Here is an 18,749-nt window from a genome sequence, read left to right on the forward strand (position 1 = left end):
GGGGGTCCCACTGTGCTTGCTACTGCTCGGCAGAATGCGCTGTGGCTAGGCAAGGTATCCTTGGCTCTCTAAGCTTCCCTTCCATCCCTCCCCCCTCCCCCCAGCCTTGCTGCTGCATAAGATGCTCCATCATGGCAGGGGTGTCCCTGGCCATCTGCTCTATGCATGCATGGCGGGGAGGCAGGGGGGACAAGAGTTTTCTCCTGCTGGGTAGGGAGAATGAACCTAAGAGTCCGAACTATGCTCTGGCAAGGGTTTCCTCCTTGTTCTTTTTAAGAGAAGTTTATATATTGGAAATGGAGCAATGCACCCTGGAATGTCAGAGGACCAGCAAATTGCTTTCTATGTAGCATGGAATACATTATATGAAGCTGTATAGTAACCAGCTATATAAATGAGCGCACAATTTTGAGGCCAAACTTCATAGCTGTTTGGAGCTTTTAATAGCATGACAAGTACTTTGCATGTGTAGCTGGTCTCACTTAATTCTGCATTTAACCAGTTAATTATGCAATAACTGTAACATGTAGAAGGGTCCTAAAAGGAAAGCAAGCAATTAATCCTTGCCCTGTCAGCCATTAGTACATGTTGAAAAATGTAAACTGCCAACTCCCTCTTAAGGCATCTTCCTGCACTTGCACTGATCAGTTTCCTGATGCCAAAAAATACTCCCAGCAATCAAACAAGTATGCATTTTCATGTGGGAGAGGTATTTCAGTTAGAAGGCACTCAAGGTTTTCGTACTGATATATACCACTTTAAAATTAAAGCTTAAATAAGCATGGAACTCAAAAGTGTTCTTTCAAAGACTACTACTGTAAAAAAGATTAGTTTAGTCTCTTCAGTGTTTCTTTTCCTGTGAAATTCTACCAATAACTAGAAAAAAAATTAAATTTCAAGAACCTAATGGAAAAACATTCAATCAAACATTATTCAGTACAACTTGACCAAAATACCAAAAAAAGAAAAAAAGGCAAGTTCATCATCACTAGATTTAACCTAAAAGCATTCCTACAGTAATTCACAACTTAGTTATGACAGTAACATTCATTTCACTTTTTCACATGAGTCTAATGAGTCTCCTATGCCAAAATAAGTTTGATCCACCAAAAGATCAGTAAACAAGAACAAACATCAGAAAATCATATCAAAAGCAGCTGCCTTTTCTGCCTTCTATTTCAGAAGCTTTTAGTCCAAAACCTTGATCTCAAAATGTAAAGTTGGATTGTGATGCCTTATCAAAGAGATCTTTCTTAAAAAAAGGAAAAACAAGTAAATTACTTACTGTAACTAAGATGACATTAAATCAAGTAAGTAACAAGAAAAAGAAAATTGTATCTTTATGTTCAGAAAAAAAGGTTTCATCATCAAACCAGAAAGGTAAATGTAATCAATACAATTTTAAATACTGTTTACGTATTTTTCTTCAAAAACAGTTGGGCATTTTAATTTTCACATCTTAAAAGACATGTATTGGACCTCAATTATATGATTTAAAAATATGAGAAAGCAATGCAAATTGTATGAAGTGGCCCATGACCAGCTAGATTTACCAATTAAAGCTCATTAAAGAAATTAACAAATGAGCCAAATGCCTTCAATGATCCTTCTCTTTTCTTCGTTGTTCCAAAGTCAGAAGACCTAGGCTTTTTTTTTTTTTAAAAAAAAGAATCCAGTAATCTATTTAAAAATAGCACTGACGTTTAATGTTTTTCTTCAAACAAAAAGTTACTTAAATGCAGTTTTGGTTACCATTTGCAAACTGTCATAACTGAAAATAAAAACAATGAATTTTAAGCCTTTTCATAGCAAAGGCAAAAAAAGCAAGAATTTCTTTAAGCTGAGACGCTGATTCACTTTAAAAGAGAGAGTTTTTTAAAAAGACAACAGAACGCAATTTTTTTTTGGTTTGGGGGGTTCGTTTGGTTTGTTTTGGGGGGGGTTTTATACCAGTAGCTTTAACAGAATAACCTTCAAAATATCTACCCTAAAAAGAAAAGGGTAACAATGACATAGTAAAAAAAAAAATAAGTAAATAAATCATTTGAATTCAAGTGTGTTAACTGAGGTTGCAGATCCAAGTTCTTGACTACACCAAATAATCAAAATTACTAGAGACTGAAAAACTGATCCCTTTGAGCATACGGTCTGTATTCTGTCACTTTTGCCAAAAGTAAAGCAAATATTATTATCTTCAGGCATGCTCTGTGGCAAACAGCTCAGCAGCTTCAGTACTTTAAATCCTAGTTACCTGTTTTCGAGTAAACACAGAAGTGTATGTGCTTATTAATTATACAATCTGCACTGCCGAAAGTGAAAGCATTAAAAATCCTAAACATCACAGACTGATCAGTGATCACCTATGCAGCTAGACAAATTTCCACTATCAGGACTGACGCAACTGATTTCTTATTTTACAAGTGCTATTGTTTTTTGATGAGCTGTTGCAGGCATTTGATCCCCTACAACATCATTCCAAAACCACCTACCAAAAGTGAACTATAGATATTAAGACAGTCATAAGCATTTGGCTGGCCCCTGTTTCGCCTTTCTAACTAAAATTATTCCCATTAGGCTGAAGAACTGTTAGGATCCTCTGTTCTCTTTATTGACAACCACAAAATAGTTCTGCACTGCCATTATAATAAAGTATTCATACTAGCAAACATGTGCTAAAACTTATATTCATGATTTAACACAATAAGAAATAGAGTATTAGACATCAATGCATGTTTATTAAAAAGGTCACTAACCCCCAGCCTCACTAAGCCTTTCATTCATAAGATTATCTTCAGGATGAAAAAAAAAGTTGTTAATTTGATACCTGCATTTTGTTTATTTTGTTCTTTTGGTTTTAAGTTTACAGAAGCAGCTTAGCAAATACAAAAAATAATATTTCAAAAGTTGTGGTAAGCTAATTAAAAAGGACAACGGGCCTATATTGATTCCAGAACTAAAAATACCAACTTTCATTTGAAAAATGGAAAACCTTTTCATGCATAATAAAAGGGAAGTTAGTTGGGTTCATCGTTATTATGTAATAATTAATTACTGATAGTTTCATTGTGATGTGCAAAAACAAACAAACCAGTTATTCCCTGACATGCAATTTTTATTTTTTGAACATATTGTGCTTTACTGCACGAGTATAAAATAAAACTATTAAAACATTACCAGGTCCAAAACACACACAAAAAATAACCAGAATAGTAGGAAGGGCTTTGCTTACGAATTACTTTATGTTGTTGCAATGCCTCTCTTAATCCATTCAACTGAGCTGCCTCAAACAGATTTATTTTTATTGTTATAATATAAAGGTGCATAAGTATTTATATTTAGGTAGTAAATAAAGCAGGACTACTTACAGGCAATATGTTTTTCAATCCACAGCGAAGAAATTCATTTCTCAAGTGTATCCTAAAATCAAGATCTTCAGGGGAGGTGACAAGGGCATTTATGAACTGCATGCAAGCCACCTGTAATCAAAAAGTATTAATCTTAAAGATACAGTTCTCAGTATATACACCTGGCCTACATAAGGCAACATAGCCTTCCTGTCCTTAAAATCTTTTTCGTTATTGCATACCACAGTTATTAAAGAAGGATGTCTCTGTAATATTCAGCAAAGTCCTAGAACACAAACTGAAATCTAGTAACAGTTAATGTTTTCCAACACCAGGTGGTTTAGGTTATTGGAACTTTTAAGTAACCTCCTCCCCCAGCTTAAATCCCAGGAAGTTATTTTTCAGCAGCATGTTTTAAAAAACGAATAACCTGATAAAGATCATGAGACTGACTTTGTTTTATAACCAGCAGACAATCTAGTGTTAAAAGTACTAATACACATTTAAAAACTGAAAATAGATTCCTGGGAAATAACCACATTTGGTAAAAGATGTTAACTGAAAGTAAGATGGAAAGCAAGATGAAAATCAGTATCTGCTTGATAAAAAATAAGCAACAGGTTAAAAATCTCCTTATTTTTTAAATTAAATTCACCATTTAGTTTTACTGAAACACCTTAAGTGTGTTAACATTTTTATTTATGAAGTTCTTTGAAAAGTATGGTCTTCTCTACAGCTCCAGCAAGCTGGCAGAGGTTCCAAATACTGTATATGCCTATAAGTGCATCATCATTGTGTCTGCTTGAATGACTCATTATCTTACAACTATGACATGACTGAACAAGCCAAAGTACATGTCCAATCAGAAATTAAGAGAGAGAAAAGATGCCATCTGCTATGATTGTTTTCGCCAGAAGAAATTCTAGCTTAATGGCTTGTGTTAATACAAGCAAAGAACATTTTTGTCAGTAACAAGTTAATGAGTCTTGTAGTTGTACCTTTGCTCAAGAGCAGGTATCTGGATCAAGGAGGTAATAATAAAAGCCTTTAACAGGAACTTCCCTTTTAGCATCATTAAGACTAACTGTAGTACATGAATAGCATTTGGTAATATCATTAAACAGTCATTTGATAAATATAATGCATATATCAATGACAGGATATTCAAACAATTAAGCTAGCTGTTGGTTTCTCAAGTTGTTAAAAGAATAATGTTTGCTTTGAAGTCTCAATCCAGCATTCAAGAATTACGAAAAAACTGCTGACCTAAACAATTCTCTCAAAATCAAAATGTTAACAAAACACAATATGCAACAGATCCAAGTTTTCTCATTTAGTTTAACAATTCAGGTTGTTTTTAAGAGATCCAACAATCAGATGATAACCAAAACAAAAGCAAACATACCTGTAATTGCAAAGCTTCATGGTTCTCCAACCCTTCCACAATTGGAGAAAAGCGTTCTCGGTTATTTCTCTCAGCCGCAGTAGTTATAGCTTCTAAAAGCTTATCAAGACTGAGTGTTGAGGGAGAAATGAGAAAGATCAATTCATGCACAGTTCTAAAGCATCCTTAACTACCTTATAAGCTTTTCCTTCTGATTGCTGGAAAAAATAACATAAATTGTAAACTATTTTCCCCCCACTTGAGATACCGAACGAACAAACAAAACCCAAAGCAAAAAAGAAAAAAAAAGTCACAAGGAGCAGAGACTGCTTGCAGACATTCAAAAACAGCGCTTTACTTTAAACTCTGCATGCTCCCACACCGAGCCCTGCACGTGCCCAGAAGAGGCCCTCTTTAGTTGGACTGGCTCATCCGACGTCTGTAAAGATCAGGTGCTTTAGTGGGGGTTAGGGTTTTGGCACTTTTAGATATAGTTCATTTAGCTATTAGATAAAAGCGCCAAAAAGCCCTGCTGAAGTGCCCGAACTATACAGATGCTAGAGCCGAGTCGAAGTAACACGGTATTTCTTCCGATAAAATTTAGGGGGGGGGGGGGGGGGGGAGCAGGGGAGGTTGAGCATCTGCAAGCAGCCTAAATGACTTAAAATGCTGGGAAACCAAAAAATACATATTTCAATCAAAAGGAATAACTCTTAGGCATTCATAATTTCTTCCTTTCCTGCCCCCTGTTCTCCAAATTAAAGAAAAATACCACCTAATTTTGCAACCTTTGACATTTAGATATTACTGCCATCTTTGGCAGAACATGAGCACTAACTCTTGATAGGTTATTAGCTATATTGTTATTCTGTGATTCAATAGCCCATCTTTAGTTAACAAAACAAAGGCCCTGAGAGAAGGTAGTTATTTGATGTGGAAGCTTACATATAGAATAGGAAAGTAACAAATAAATGATGTAAATTTGTTACCATTATCTAAATTCTCAATTTCTAAAAACAGAGAATTTAAACAGATTACCAAAGTAAAATTTGTTCTTATACAAAGACATAGTGGTTTGACCCATATATATCCATGCATCTTAATTTTTTCTTAGATTGTCTGACAATTGCTCCAAAATTGAAATACTTTCCACAAGCCTAATACTCTCTCTTTATCATCCACAGCCACTTTAAGACTGGAAGTATATTCAGATTATCCACGTTTCCATTTGTAAACAATGTGCTGCCATCTTCAATATGTATTTAACTTGAGTTTCAAAGCAACAAACATTAGGCTCAAACAGGTCTCATTCTGGATACTATCAAAAGTGGATTATAAGAAACTGATTTAAACTCTGTATTATAGTAAGGAACACTGTTTTTTGTGTAAATGTGACAAATGTCAACAGTGTAACTTGAAGGATAGTTCAATATAGAAATTATTCCAAACAAAACAGTTTTCTTTATTTAAATAGGTAACTGATTTCTTCTCAATAAAAGCCTAAAAAGAAAATTATACCAAAAATACACAGATAAGTGAATAATTTATAATATCTTATCAATAGCCACCAGTTTGTTCTATTAAGTCACCAGAAAAGGATCTGAAGTGCACAAAATAGCCGGCAGCATGCAAAAGTAAACTAAATAGTTGTCATTCACTGACAAGCAAAACATTTCTCATTCCCAAATACCTCAAGAATGTGGGGTTAGCATCTCTTCAACATATTACTTACACATTTTCTTCTCCAACAATACAAATAGCAGAAAGTATCTTTACTGTTTCTGTCATCATGTTTGGCTGCTTTGGATCAATTGCTCTTGCTAGTAACAAAAGGCTTCTATCATCTCCTAGAATCCTTTGCAATCCATACTTAAAAAGAAACAAACAATAAACGCTTAGTGAAAGGTTATATCTTCCTCAATTTAAGTGCCTAACACAACTCAAAAACTAGTTTTAGAGTACTTTTGTCTCAATATGAAAATCGTTTCAGCATAAGTTTCAGACTGCTTATGGAACAATTAAGTGTTTTGAAGAATAATCTTTCTCTACAAGACAACTGTTATCAGTTTCAGGAATGGTAAAATAAAGAGCCGTATACATACCTGAATGAAGTTCTACAGCATTTTTCCTAATCCAAACCAATGGCTAAAAATGGTCTCAGTACCGAAGACAGCTCTTTTCCTACATTTAGGGGCATTAGCTGTGCAGTGAAATCACACCCAAATCCCTTCCACAAAAAATCTGCCACTCACAATTTGCATATCCAGTGGGCACTTTGCTCAGACTTAAAAGAGTCAGGGGCAACTACAGACACTTGACCAGGGCAAAGCATGCTCTGATGCAGATTTTCAGAAGAAGGTTAGAAAGACATTTGGTGGGATGTCAGGGATGATCCTGCCTTGAGCAAAGGACTAGAAAGAGACAATTTCATGAAGTCCATTCCAGCTCCATTTTTCTATGCTTGTAAATATGCTCTCTGGCCATCTGCTGACAGAAAAGCAGCAGTGCATCCAGCCACTCAAAGTCAACTTTCACATATGGATATGCCAATCCCACAACTTGTCCATTCTAGGACAAGTCATGGCACAACTAGTCCTGTGACGAATGTAGCAGATGAATGCAACATCTGTTTATAGCCTTGGAATAAACACCTGGTACTGTTCATGTCAATGGGCATTTTATCACTGAAACAAAAATACATTTCCCTTCACTTAGTAACAATCCTTCTCTCAGTTTTTGCAGCTAATTCAAATGTGTTATCTCATCTGCATTCATTAATTTGCTTATAACATTCAGTTTTGTACTGACAATGAAAAGTACAAATATTAATGAATCAGACATCTAACAGGTACAGCACAAATCATAACTTGTTACCAAGATCTGTCTGTAATTCCAGTAGACAAAGCATATTAAATGTAATACTAGAGAATGACTTAAGTATATCCTGATTCATTTAATGTTTCATGTCCCTACTGCACCCACTAAGGAATATTAAGCAGGCAAAATTTGAAGAAAAAAAGTGCTCCATAACTTAGGTATGACAGATACCTTTAAAAAAAAAGGATAGAGTTTATAATACCATAGCTCTTTAATGAATAGCAAATAAAAGTGACAGGATAGCCATTAGGGCTGTGCAAAGCTTCAGTTGCTGATTTGACTCAGCAGAGATTCGGTCCAATTTGGTAGCTGAATCTCTGAATCGAAACAGGAGACCCTTTTATCTCCCCCAATTGAATCAGAAACCTCCGAATCAATTCGGAGAGATTCAATGATTCAGACATAGACACAGATTTAAATGTTTTTCTACATCCCTCAAGGTACCAGGCGGCTCATGAATGCTGAGATGGTGAGGCATATGGAGCGTCCCACGGGAGTGCAGGGGGGTCCCCAGCACACTTGGTGGCAGACCTGTAAGTAGACCAGAAGCACTCTCCCACCCCTTGGCTCAGCAACTGGTGCATCCTGGGTTTGAGGAGGTACCTGGCATCCCCCTGCGGCTGACTGCAAAGCCGGGGAGATGCAGGGGTGGGGTTCCCTGCATGATTGGCAGTGGACGCGGAAGTGGACTAGAAATACTTCTGGTTCACTTCTGGGTCTGCCACCAAGCATGGCCCCCTCCCCCCCCACACTCCTGTGGGACACTCCATATGCCTCACAATCTCAGCATTCACAAGTCACGCCTGGTACCTCAACAAATGTAGAAAAAGCATTTAAAAGGTGTGTCTATGGCCAAATCGCCAGTTCTCCGAATCTTCAGATTCAGTGGAATTGAATTGGGACAGTGATCGAAATCAACGAATCAAATCACTGTCCCTCGAATCGAGCCAAATCTGAATCCAAATTGAATACAGCCCACTTTGCACACCCTTAATAGCCATACACTCTTGTCACTTCCCAGCTGTTACAAACAAGACAGGTGACTAGAAATGACAACTCATCTGACCCTCCCCCCACCATCACAGGCTGAATGCAGTGCCCACAGAGCTTACCAGTCTGGGTCTGTGCCCCACACAGTACCTGCTCTGGCCACAGACTTGCACGCACCCGGCACCCACCTTAGACTGGGCACAAGCAGCACAGTCCAGACTGACCAGAACAAGTGCTGAAGGCACTGGATCTGGCATGCAGGGTGGCCAGACTGGCCCCACAGGTGGTCCATCAAGATGGGCCAGTTGATGTCCTTTCACAGGCGAGATTTTTGACACTCCTGGTAAACACGATGCTCTTTTGCTATGTCTCGTGAAAAAAAATTCCACTCCCTATTCTCTTTTAACATACACCATATGAGCATTATCCTCAGCTAATTTTTATGGTTTGTTTCTCATTCATTCTTTTTTTCCCATTTCTTTTAATATTAACATAGTGAACATGTTTAAAATATTACTTGATGTTACATTGAATTACTTCATATTTTACTGTTTTCATCTTTTTTTTACTTCATTATAATTGATATATTACCCTCCATCCTGTAAACAAACAAACAGATGCTGAAATTTTATTTGGTTTCTGTTCCTTACTAAAGTTATTTTCACTTGAAGAAACTAAGATGCTCTTCCATTTAACTCTGGATATCCCTATATTATTATCAGCTACTTCTAAATAGAGCAACATTAATTCACTATGAAGAAAAAGGGGTCAGGAAAAAAACGTTTAAAGATCAGAAATCAAGGGTAAGGTAAAAGAAAAGAAGGAAAAGGAAAGTGGCATAAATATAATCAAGAATAAGGGGATTAAACATCAGCCATAAAATGAGATGGATAAAGAAAACGTTAGATTTCTAATCACATTCTTTTCCTTCTTCTAAGGACAGTGTCCAAGAGACTTGTATAATTGAAGAGGAGCCATAGCTATGCAATACCCCTGTATTAACATCAGATCCTGCAAACATTTATGAATAGAAATTACGCATTTTAGCGGAAGTTCAAGGGGTCTACTCACATGAGTAAAACTGATCACATGTCTTTGCAATGATAGCTATATTATTTAACAAGCCATTTTAAAAACCATATTTTTTCTTCATGTACTTAACACTATTTTTCCTCACAAATGGATTACATATTCTAAAAATACAGAATAGTGCATTAAGTAACAGCAATAAAGCTAAGTAATGGTAAAAGATTGCTACACTTAGCATATAACTGAAAAGTACGCATTATTAATGGAACATTTTGCAGTTTGTTATGAGCAATTAAAAGTCTTAAATGATCCAAATGTCCAACTCCTATAAAACAGCTCAGACAAGTTATTTACAAACTCTTCATGAACAGTAAAACCACCCTTTAAAAGAAACTGATTAATTCCCACTTCAAGTCAATTGTATTGAAAAAGATTATTCAGATGTATTCCCTTCAATTAATACCTTTAGGTTTTAAAGACTGGTTAATACAAGTTTAATTATGTACCTATTTCCCTCATTATTAGGAAAATTAATGTTCTGTTGTTAATTGAAAACAACAACTGCAATATGCTCCTTTCCTACAATTACACAAAGCTAAAACTATACTCAAACTGCTTGACCAATTGTAGAAGTTGAAAATAGAGAAAAGAAAAACAAAGTTTAACTTGTGAAGTACACCCACTTTTCTCTGAAATCATCAGGGGCTGGTAACTCTTGATGTGCATTTATTTATTTATTACACAAATTTAAAAAAAAGTTCTTAGCTTTGGAAACCCAAGCATTTTTCTGTTGTTTTGTATTTTTCCTTCCATTGCTATAGCTGGAAAAAAAATTCTCTACAACAGCAGTCACCAACCCTTTGCTGCCACAGCCACCCTTTGGGTGCAGACAGAAGTGACAATTTTCGCCTGATCTGGCCACAGAAAGTGGTCTGTAGCTGTAACCAAACAAGTGAATGGCTGCAGACAGCTCCAAAAGTAGCCAATTGGGTGAAAATCAGCACCCTCATTGCATAAGGGGTCTGATGAACATGTTTCAAAACAGAGCATTTTCTGTAACTTCTGTCTCCCTGCCTGCCCAGCCTGTCGCTGTTTTCAGAATGGAAGTGGGAAAAGAGATCAGGAGGAGTTTGGTCTGGCAATTTCTCAGCCCCTGCTGGAGACTGGGTGTACTGGAGCCCCCCTTCCTCCATCCTTCCCCCCCCCCACTCCAGTTCACCCACCCCACCCTGAAGCACCAGCTGAGGAACTCCTAGAACAAGCTCCCACTGCTCCCTTCCCCTCCCCCCCTTTCTAAAAACTCTGTAGCCTTGCAGGGAGGAGGGGATATTGTTACAGGAAACCGGCTACAGGCCAGCAGCTAGATTCCCCTCCCCTCAGAACCAACAGTGCATTTCTGTTTGGTCCAGGGGATTGTTGCAACTCAGAATGCTTTCCCGCAAAGCATTATCAAATACAGTGGGGAGCTGCACTTCTGTTTGAACGCTCTGAGACACAGCACAAGTCATGGGCTGCAAGTCTCCATCCCTGGAACACCCACCTGCCTGTGCATACCCCCATCTCCTCTGGAGCAAGGTTAAGAGCAGGCATAGCAAAGGAAGAGATAGGTGGCACAATGCAGCTCCATGCCATCAAACCTCCTTAGCAAATCAAACTTTCCCAAGCCATATCAAATCTCTTTGTTGCCCAGATCTGACCCACAGGCTATCTGTTGCCAACCCTGCTCACTGGAAGTAGCCCAATTTTTCACCCCAGTACTTTTGGTATGCTGATTATCTTTTTTAATATTCAAATTGAGTAAGAAACATTCCACAACCAAAAGATGAACTAATTCTGTGAACTGCATTTTAATAGCCACTTCAACACTTACATAAAAATGCCAAATGCTTTCCATAACCAATGGTAACAAATTACCTTAATACTCAACATAGTCTGTCCACTACTCTATACTCTAAACAAGCAAGTATATTGGCAGCCTTAACTTTTTAAGAATTTTCTCCATGGTTCTTTTTAGAAGCTAGGAAGAAAAGCCTTATAGCATCTTATGACAACTAAAGAGCACATGCTAGGAAGCATAGGATGAAATAAGGCTTCTTTCAGTTCTATGGAACTATTTTTAAAAAGCAACTCACTTTTGGTCCACAACATACCATGCTACTTAGCAATTTATGTTTCTACTTTCACTTACCACCAGAATTCATTAAAAAAAAATGAAATGCCCTTTTAAACTGTACTGAGGACAGATGAACTAGATGCTGAAGACTAGAAAGTCTACATTATATCTAAATTCAGTTATCAATCAATGAACTAACTAAGGACTTAAGTATCTCTCATTCTGCATGTCTCACTTGACAGAGGACAGTAAATGAAAGAAATATGAGGAAATATTGCTATGCAGTATCAGATTTTTCATTCTTGCAAAGAACAATATGCCATTATCTCATAAAATGAAAAAAACATTCCTTACTTTGTTGTTCATAAATGCTTTGAAGCACTGGATAAGTTTATTCTGATTCTTTTTGTCGATAGTTTCTTGCCTTGAAATAAAAATGAAACATTACTTGAAGACTTAAGAGCAGCTTCCTCAACTACTTCTATTACCTAAATCAATTAGGATCTTACTGTTTCTTGTCCAATAGTCTTTCCAGTACATCCAACAGAAGTCCAAGACCTTCGTGTCCAAAATTGTTAACCCAGCTGAAAAAAAGAATACACATATCTTAACTATAATCTTTCATCTCATTTTGTCATATGTGCACCATTTCAAAATAGTCATCCTTCCCTTAATGTTAATATATTTTATGATGATAGAGTCATGTTCAATCAACTAATAACTCATTATAGTCGCAACAGAATATCCTGCTTTTAAAACCCACAAAAAAGGTTTCTTCCTATCATACTGTGGAAACCAAGGAATGTTCATTTGGAAACCAAGGAATGTTCACTCGGGTCCCGGCTCTGGCGTGAGACACATGGATGAAAGCCCACTGTGCCTCCATGAGCCCAGGGACCCCCACAAGCCCCAGCCTGCCCACAGGTAAGCAGGGGCCTGTGGGGGGAGGGACATAGCCAGCACTGAGGCAGCTGAGTGGAGCTGAGGAGGGTCACGCAACCGCCCCCCCCCCCACCCCTGCTCCTACTTGGCCCAGCCCCCCAGCAATCTGCGCGACCAGGCTTCCAGCATGAGATAGGCTGTGGGGGGCACGCACTTGTCCTCTCCTTCGGTGTGGGGGAAGGACCTCGTTAGCCCCCCCGCCAAGAGCAGCACAGCACTGGCCGGCCCACCTGCACATGCGCACACTTTAAAAAGGGGCCAGCAATGGCAGAAGCTACACTCTGTCAAGACACATGGATGAAAGCCCACTATGCCCCTGTGAGCCCAGGGACCTCCAAAGAGAGACCCCAGGACCCCTGATGAGCCCCAGCCTGCCTGAAGGTAAGCCCATGGTGGGAGGGGCATAGCCAGCAGGGAGGCAGCTGAGTGGAGCCGAAGAGGGTCATGCCACCCCCGGCTCCTATTTCGCCCAGCCCCACAGGGAGCCGTGCAGCTGGGACCTCACAAACAGGACGCACAAACAGGTGCGCTTCTGGATCCAGCATGTGAGTTAGTGCAGGAGTTAATGCAGGAGGGTGAGCGGGAGGACCCACAGCTCTGCTAGTGAGCCCCCTAGGTTAGGCAGTCCCATCACTAGTCGGCCTACCAGCAGCACAATGTGGATGGGCACACGCCACACCCAGAGGGTCCCCTCAGTCTGCGGCCTCCCCCTCTGGCACCTCAGAGGCCTCCACCATGATGGAACCCATGGTTCCAGGCTCCACGCAAACAGAGCCTCTGGCTCTTGGCTGCTGGAGCTGCCTGGCATGTTTCCAGGTTCATGGGACCAGGAGCATGGCCACCTCCCCTTGCAAGGTTTGCTCCACTTTGAAGTCTCTGGAGTGCCAGATAGAGGAGCTCCAGGCTGCAGTCCAGACACTGCATGCCATCAGGGATGGCAAGTGGGAGATAGACTCCTACTGCCAGGCCCTTCACCCCCTGCAGACAGAGGATAGACCAAGGTCACCTCCCAGGACAAGGGAGGACTTGGGGAATCTCCCGTACTGTCCAGCCAGGCGGTTGGACCAAGGTGATCAAGGGCCCCAAGGCCTGCCGCACCAAGATCCCCTCCCCTCTGGGCTTTGCAACAGTTTGTGGAGATACCAGCTCCTGCAGGCCTGGAAGGATCACCCACCCCTACTCTCCCTAGGATGAAATACAGTGGTTATCATGGGAAACTCCCTCCTGAGGGGGAATGAGAGGGCAATCTGCTGCCCCAACCTCCTAACCCAGGAGATCTGCTACTTCCAGGGGACCCACATCAAAGACATAACAGAGAGGATCCCAAAGATTATCCAGCCCTCCTACCACTACCCAATGCTTATCCATGTGGGCACGAATGACACTGCTCAAAGCAATCCCAGCTGGGTACTGAGAGATTACAGGGCTCTAGGAGCATGGCTTAGGGGTTGGGGGACGCAGGTGGTCTTTTCCTCACTCCTCCCAGTTGTGCGTCATGGGCTAAGAAGGGAGAGACGAGTTGAGGTAGTCAACCAAAGACTGACACTCGTGTCATCGTGAAGGCTTTGGCTTCCATGATCACAGTCCATTCTTTGGTGAGAGAGGCAGTGGTCTTCTGGGGAGAGACAGCCTCCACGTCACCCCATTAGGGAGGAGGCTTTTCTCAGTCAGACTGACTGACCTGCTCGACAGGGCTTTAAACTAAGCCCGCCAGGGGCTGGGGGGTATTATCGACACTACTAGCCCACGAGGCAACCCTTGTAAATCCAGCAGGCTAAGGCACTGAAGGGAACCCAGCCCTGCCCTAGCCCTGGAACGATCTGTAGGGAAGGCAAGGGCCCCCAGTGGGACAGTTGCCTGCCTGTACACCAGTGCCAAGAGCTTGGGAAATAAACAGGAGGAACTGGTCCTCCTGCCAAACAAGAAAGACTACGACCTCATAGGGATAACAGAGACCTGGTGGGACTCCACCTATGACTGGGCCACAAAGATAGATGGCTCTACCCTGTACACGCATGATCGTGCAGATAAAAGGGGTGAGGGTGTATCTCTCTATGTCAGGGACAGCTGCACGTCTCTCCAAATTGACACCGACACCCAGGGAGGACGAGTGGAGTCTCTCTGGGTCAAAATACGTGGGGAATGTGGCTCAGGGGACATCATGGTAGGAGTCTACTACAGACCTCCTAACCAGAAACAAGAGCTGGACCAGGAATTCTCCAGGGAACTGACTGAAGCTGCACACTCGTAGTACATGGCTGTCATGGGAGACTTCAAATACCAAGACATCTCATGGGAAGAGATCACGGCCAAATCCGATCAGTTGCACATGCGTGGACGAGCTCTACCTAACTCAAGACATCTAGGGGCCAATGAGAGGTAAAGCGTTGTTGGACCTGGTACTAACCAAAGGGGATGACCTAGTCAGTGACCTAAGAATCGATGGAAAGCTGGGTGATAGTGACCGCGACCTGATCACCTTTACCATCCGCCGTAAAGCTGGCAAGTCAGTCAGCAATACTGAAGTCCTCAACTTCAGGAAAACTTAGGCTCGTTGTTGAGGCCCTAAGGGACCATGACAACTGAAAGAGGAGTCCAAGAGGAGGAGTGGTTGCTCCTCAAGGGAGCAATCCTGACCGCACAAGGGATGACCATCCCATCTTGGAGAAAGGGTAGCAAAAGGGCACATCAGCCACCTTGGCTCTGCAGGGAGCTAGCGGACCTCCTGCATCTAAAAAGAAAGGCCTATAATGGATGGAAGGCTAGATCCACCCCAAAGAAGGAGTACTCTGCTTGACCTGGTACTGGCAAAGGGGGATGACTTAATCAGTGACCTAACAATCGAAGGGAAGCTGAAAGACAGTGATCATGAGCTGATCACCTTCACCAACCACCATAAAGCAAGTCAGTCAGCAAAGCAGAAGTCCTCGACTTCAAGAAAGCTGAATTTGACAAGCTCAGGAGACTTGTTGGCGAGGCCCTAAGGGACCATGACCCAAAGGGGAGGGGTGTTCAGGATGAGCAGTTACTCCTCATGGAAGCAATCCTGAAAGCACAAGCATTGTCTATCCCACCTTGGAAGAAAGGCAGCAAAAGGGCACATCAGCCACCTTGGCTCTGCAGGGAGCTAGTGGACCTCCTGCATCTAAAAAGAAAGGCCTATAATGGATAGAAGCCTAGATCCACCCCAAAGAAGTAGTACTCTGCACTGGCCCAGACCTGTAGGGAGTGAACCAGGAAAGCCAAAGCTGCAACTGAACTCCACCTGGCTACACTTATCAAGGACAATAAAAAATCCTTTTTTAGATATGTGGGGAGCCAGAGGAAAAGCAAGGGTAACACTGGACCCCTGATAAACCACATGGGTCAACTGACAACCAACGTTCAGGAAAAAGCCAACCTGCTCAACAGGTAGTTTGTGTTGGTTTTTCACCAACCCCAAGGGACGGCCTTGCCCAATACGGTATGTGACAACCAGGGCGAGGGAGAACTATTACCCCACATCAACGTTGACCATGTGAAGGAACACCTTGAGAGGCTGGACACCTTCAAGTTAGCTGGCCCAGACAGCTTATACCCCAGGGTACTTAAGGAGCTGCCAAGCAGCATAGCTCGGCCACTGGCATGGATCTTCAAGAACTCATGGCACTCAGGCGAAACGCCCGAGGATTGGAAGAAGGCCAATGTGGTGCCTATCTTCAAGAAAGGGAGGAAAGTAGATCTGGGGAACTACAGGCCCATCAGCCTGACCTCCATCCCTGGGAAGATCTTGGAGAAAATCAAAGAGACCATTCTTGACAAACTGGCTGAAGGCAACTTCGTGAAGGATAGCCAGCATGGGCTTGTTGCAGGTAGGTCTTGCCTGACCAATCTCATCTCCTTCTATGACCAGGTGACATATCACCTGGACAAGGGAGTAGAGATTGACATTGTATCTCAAATTTAAAAAACCTTTCGATCTGGTATTCCACAATCGTGTTATAGAAAAACAGGCCAACTGCAACCTTGGCTACATCATAGTCTGTTGGCTGGGGAATTGGCTTTAAGGTCAGACCCAGAGAATGGTAGTTGACAAGGTTCCGTCTTTGGGCCTATCCTTTTCAAAATCTTCATTACTGATGTGGACATTGGTGTCAGAAGCGGGCTGGCCAAATTCACTGATGACACCAAACTTTGGGGGAAAAAAGTGTCCACACCCAAGGAAAATGGGAGGAGAAAACACGATGGCCTTCAACACCAAAAAATTCAAGGTACTCTACCTTGGGAAGAAAAACCCGCAGCATGCTTATAGGCTTGGCACTGCTATGCTTGTTAGCATCATGGCCGAAAGGGACTTGGGGGTCATTACTGACCACAAGATAAATATGAGCCACCAATATGATGTTGCAGCTGGCAAAGCAAGCAAAACTCTGGCTTGTATCCATAGATGCTTCTCTAGCAAATCCCAGGATGTCATACTCCCACTGTACTTGGCCTTAGTGAGGCTGCAGCTGGAGTACTGCATCCACTTCTGAGCTTCACAATTTAAAAAGGATGTGGAGAAGCTGGAGAAAGTCCAGAGGAGAGCTATGGCACATGATCAGAGGGCAGGAAAACAGGCCTTATGATGAGAGGATGAGAACTACAGGACTCTTCAGCCTGGAAAAGTGCAGGCTCAGCGTCCCCCTGGTGGCTGCCTAAAAGTATGTAAGGGATGTACATCTGGGGGAATGCCTGTTCACCAGAGCGCCCCATGAGATGACAAGGTCAAATGGTCACAAACTTATCCAAGACTGTTTCAAGCTGAACATAAGGAAGAATTTCTTTACAGTCTGAGCCCCCAAGACATGGAACAGATTGCCACCAGAGGTGGTGCAAGCACCTACTCTGGATTCCTATAAGAGTCAATTGGACATTTTTCTTGCTGGGATCTAGTGACCCCAGCTGACTTCCTACCCCTGGGGCAGGGGGCTGGACTCAATGATCCAGGTCTCTTCCAGCCCTAATGTCTAATGATAGCCAACATTTAAGAAGGCTTTCCCAATCCAATTTCCAATACAGCTGCCACCAGCTGATCAATCAGTCCATTGTGGTGGAATGGGAGGGAAGAGGGAAGGGACATGGGGGGAAGACCAACACCCTCACACAGTGAAGGAAGGGGCACATGCTGCCCGGATGGGGTGGGAGAAGCAAAGCCACATCTAAGAGTGGGGGGGCAGGCAACTCCAGCCACTGCGCACACCCCAGAAGGGCAGAGCCCCCAGATCTGCACAGGGCAGTTGGGGGGGGGGCCTGCAGCCAGGTCTGTGTGGGGCTCTTCTTGGCAGGGGACAAGGCTCAGAGCAGGCACCAGCAGCACTGAGAGGAGGCTGCAGCCATCCCAAATTTTGCTGCAGCTCCACTCCCAGTACTGGAGTCGGCGGCCTCCTGGCGCAGACCGGGCTCAATGCCCTGCCTCCACCCATGCACCCGGAAGAGCTGAGCTAAGCTAGGCAGCTGGCTGCAGCAGCACTGAGAGCTCAGTTGTGGCAAAATCTGGGGTAGATGCAGCATCCTTCCAGCGCTGCTGGCACCCACTCTGAGTACCTTGGGCTACATTAGTAGTGTTGCCAACATATCAAGGGAAGCGATTCTTCCCCTTTATTCAGGACTATTGAGGTTACATCTGGAATACTGTATTGTTTTGGGCCCCCTACTACAGAAAGCATGTAGACAAAATGGACAGAGTCCAGCAGAGGGAAATGAAAATGGTTAGGGGGTTGGAGCCCATAAAACTTACAAGAGAAAGTGAGGGAACTGGGCTTACTTAATAGGGAGGAGAAAAGACTGAGGGGGGATTTAATAATAGCAGTTTTCAACTACCTACAGGATGCTTCCAGAGGATGGAGCTAGACTGTTTCAGTGGTGGCAAATGACAGAACAAGGAGAAATGCTCTCAAGTTGCAGCAAGGGAAGTTGAGGTTTGATATCAGGAAAAACTCATACTACGAGGGTATTAAAAGCACTGGAACAGGTTATCCAGAGAGGCTGTGGAATCTCCAGCACTGGAGATCCAGGTGGACAATGCTTTAGTTGGGATGATATAGTTGGG

The 18,749-nt window shown here is 42.2% G+C and overlaps 1 protein-coding gene across 2 annotated transcripts in view; it reads right to left on the minus strand.

The window, feature by feature from the left end:
* DIAPH2 (diaphanous related formin 2) overlaps positions 1-18,749 on the minus strand; it is a 686,654-nt gene that overhangs the window by 616,727 nt on the left and 51,178 nt on the right. For both annotated transcript variants that reach the window (XM_019536467.1, XM_019536466.1), the window contains 5 exons: positions 12,247-12,321; positions 12,092-12,161; positions 6,461-6,597; positions 4,750-4,858; positions 3,366-3,476 (listed from right to left, as the gene is read on the minus strand). In XM_019536467.1, the coding sequence (XP_019392012.1) occupies positions 3,366-3,476; positions 4,750-4,858; positions 6,461-6,597; positions 12,092-12,161; positions 12,247-12,321 (502 nt within the window). The remainder of the gene's footprint in view (positions 1-3,365; positions 3,477-4,749; positions 4,859-6,460; positions 6,598-12,091; positions 12,162-12,246; positions 12,322-18,749) is intronic.

The sequence above is a fragment of the Crocodylus porosus genome, unplaced genomic scaffold (assembly GCF_001723895.1).
Source record: "Crocodylus porosus isolate Cpor-Errol unplaced genomic scaffold, CroPor_comp1, whole genome shotgun sequence".
In the NCBI taxonomy this organism is placed as follows: domain Eukaryota; kingdom Metazoa; phylum Chordata; order Crocodylia; family Crocodylidae; genus Crocodylus; species Crocodylus porosus.